We start from the raw sequence: 1,920 nt of genomic DNA, 5'->3' as shown, positions 1-1,920 counted from the left end.
TTGCTGTCTCTAAAAACAATCCTGAAAGCTAAACAGCAACTTCTGTAACAGTCAGCCCCGAATGACCAGGACTTGATTAATAACTAATGGCTTCCTTAATTTTTATCCCTTCTTCCAACTTTGGACCAGTCAGAGAACGCCAAACATGCCTCCAAACCAATCACGTAGGATGCCCCACTTCTAGTGAGCCGCCTGCAGCGTCCCCTTCCAACAGCCTCCAATTAGAGCACACCTGAGACTTTCCCTTTTTCCACTATAAAGTTTTCCCACTCCTCTGCCTGTCTCTGAGTCTCTGCCAAAGGCAAGTGATGGTGGCTGACTGCTTTTCTATAGCAAGCTCTGAATAAATAGCCTTTGCTTTTCTCATTTTGTTGGTCCTCGTTTATTTCCACAGCTTGTAAGGAGAGTAAGCCTGAAATTCTTTGGCTCTTCTCAGGAACTATACTGGCTATTTGAACAAATGCTCTAGGTGGGTGTTTGCCTGGGATGTGGCTCTGTGATGTGACCAGGACAGGCTTCCCACTGACATGAATAAATGATAGAAATAATTTGGGATGTTTCTACATTTACCTATTCTTTTCTTCCTTCCTGTTTTATGTTTTTCCTTTGAAGTTCTTGAGGCCAAATCTGGCTGCTAAAAAACATCAAAGGAAGCTTGCACCAAACGCTCTGCAGGGCCGCCTCAGAAGCCTGCCATCACCCAGTGTGGTGCAGAATGGCGCCCCCCACAGGTGTGCTCTCTTCATTGCTGCTGCTGGTGACAGTTGCAGGTAGGGAACTACTACCTTGGAGATACCCGTGTTGGGCTTGAGTTTCTTGTCTAGTGTAAGCAACTCAGATCAACCTGAGGTGAAGGTGCTGTTGGTTTGCTTTTCAATAGAATTGTTTTACAGGTAAAAGCATGAAAGGCAGACCTCATGCATGAATGGTTTTCTGTAAACAGGAATTTAAGTTTATTATTATCATGACTATTCCATGGGAAAATAAAATCACATTTCACATATACTAGGAAAACTTTATGTTTGTATACTGAAAAGAATTGCATACTAGATCTGGCTGGAAAGGCCAGACTTTCTTTGATCAGAAATCTTTATTTTCATTATACTCAGTTTGCTTTTGGTGGATACACCCATGGCAAAAAATCATTGGTGAGCATCATTTAAGAAGACCCATGACTAGGCTGGGCTGGCTAAGCCCATTTGAGTATACCAAGGATTGAGGGTGGTGATATGGCTAGAAAAAGTGTTATGTACAGTTTATCAAAATGTAACAAAGCCGTAATGAAGATAACCTTGGCAAGACCCTTGTTAAAATGCAATTTCTTATGCCACTCTCCAGGCCTACTGAATCAGAACTCCTAGGGGTGTGGCTCTGGGATCTGGGTTTTCAGCAGCACCTGGAGATGATTCAGAAGCACCCAAATTTTGGGCAGCACCATTTGATATGATGTGAGGGCCACTCCAGAAAGGATGGCCATTGGAAAAGCCCTGTCATGACTTGTAGATCACTTACTCCCCTCCATCCATCCATCTTATCAAACTCATTGCTGCTGAGTGTGTAAGACAAAATGTCCCATTATTTCATCTTTAATATATTCTGGAAAATATCTTCATTAATGTTTTAGATGATGTCATTAATGTTTAGAGACCCATATTTTTTCCTTGCAAATCTCTACTGTTTCATTCCTTTTTGCCCTTTTCTTATGAGGTGTTCTCCCCTAATTCAAAATATGAATTCCTGAGTTATTGCATCCCAATAAATGTTATTTGCAATTTCCTCATCTTCCTTTTTTTTTTTTTTTTTTTTTTTTTTTTTTGGCAGTTGGCAGAACTAGCTGAGGGTTTATTTTGGAAAAAAACCATTGAATTGTTTTGTAGCTGGAGGCATGGGCAAGGGGGATAGGGGATACCTCAGGCAGTG

General features: G+C 41.4%; 1 protein-coding gene across 1 annotated transcript in view; it reads left to right on the top strand.

Annotated features, from left to right (window-relative positions):
* Window positions 1-608: 608 nt before the first annotated feature.
* The window catches only part of KIAA0319 (KIAA0319 ortholog), a 66,494-nt gene continuing 65,182 nt past the window's right edge, over window positions 609-1,920 (top strand). Inside the window, exon 1 of the mRNA XM_011998203.1 lies at window positions 609-770. Coding sequence (XP_011853593.1) covers window positions 716-770 — 55 coding nt within the window. The 5' untranslated portion in view covers window positions 609-715. The remainder of the gene's footprint in view (window positions 771-1,920) is intronic.

The sequence above is a fragment of the Mandrillus leucophaeus genome, unplaced genomic scaffold (genome assembly GCF_000951045.1).
Source record: "Mandrillus leucophaeus isolate KB7577 unplaced genomic scaffold, Mleu.le_1.0 Scaffold56, whole genome shotgun sequence".
NCBI classification, from domain to species: domain Eukaryota; kingdom Metazoa; phylum Chordata; class Mammalia; order Primates; family Cercopithecidae; genus Mandrillus; species Mandrillus leucophaeus.
This window is presented reverse-complemented; position numbering and strand designations above follow the sequence as displayed.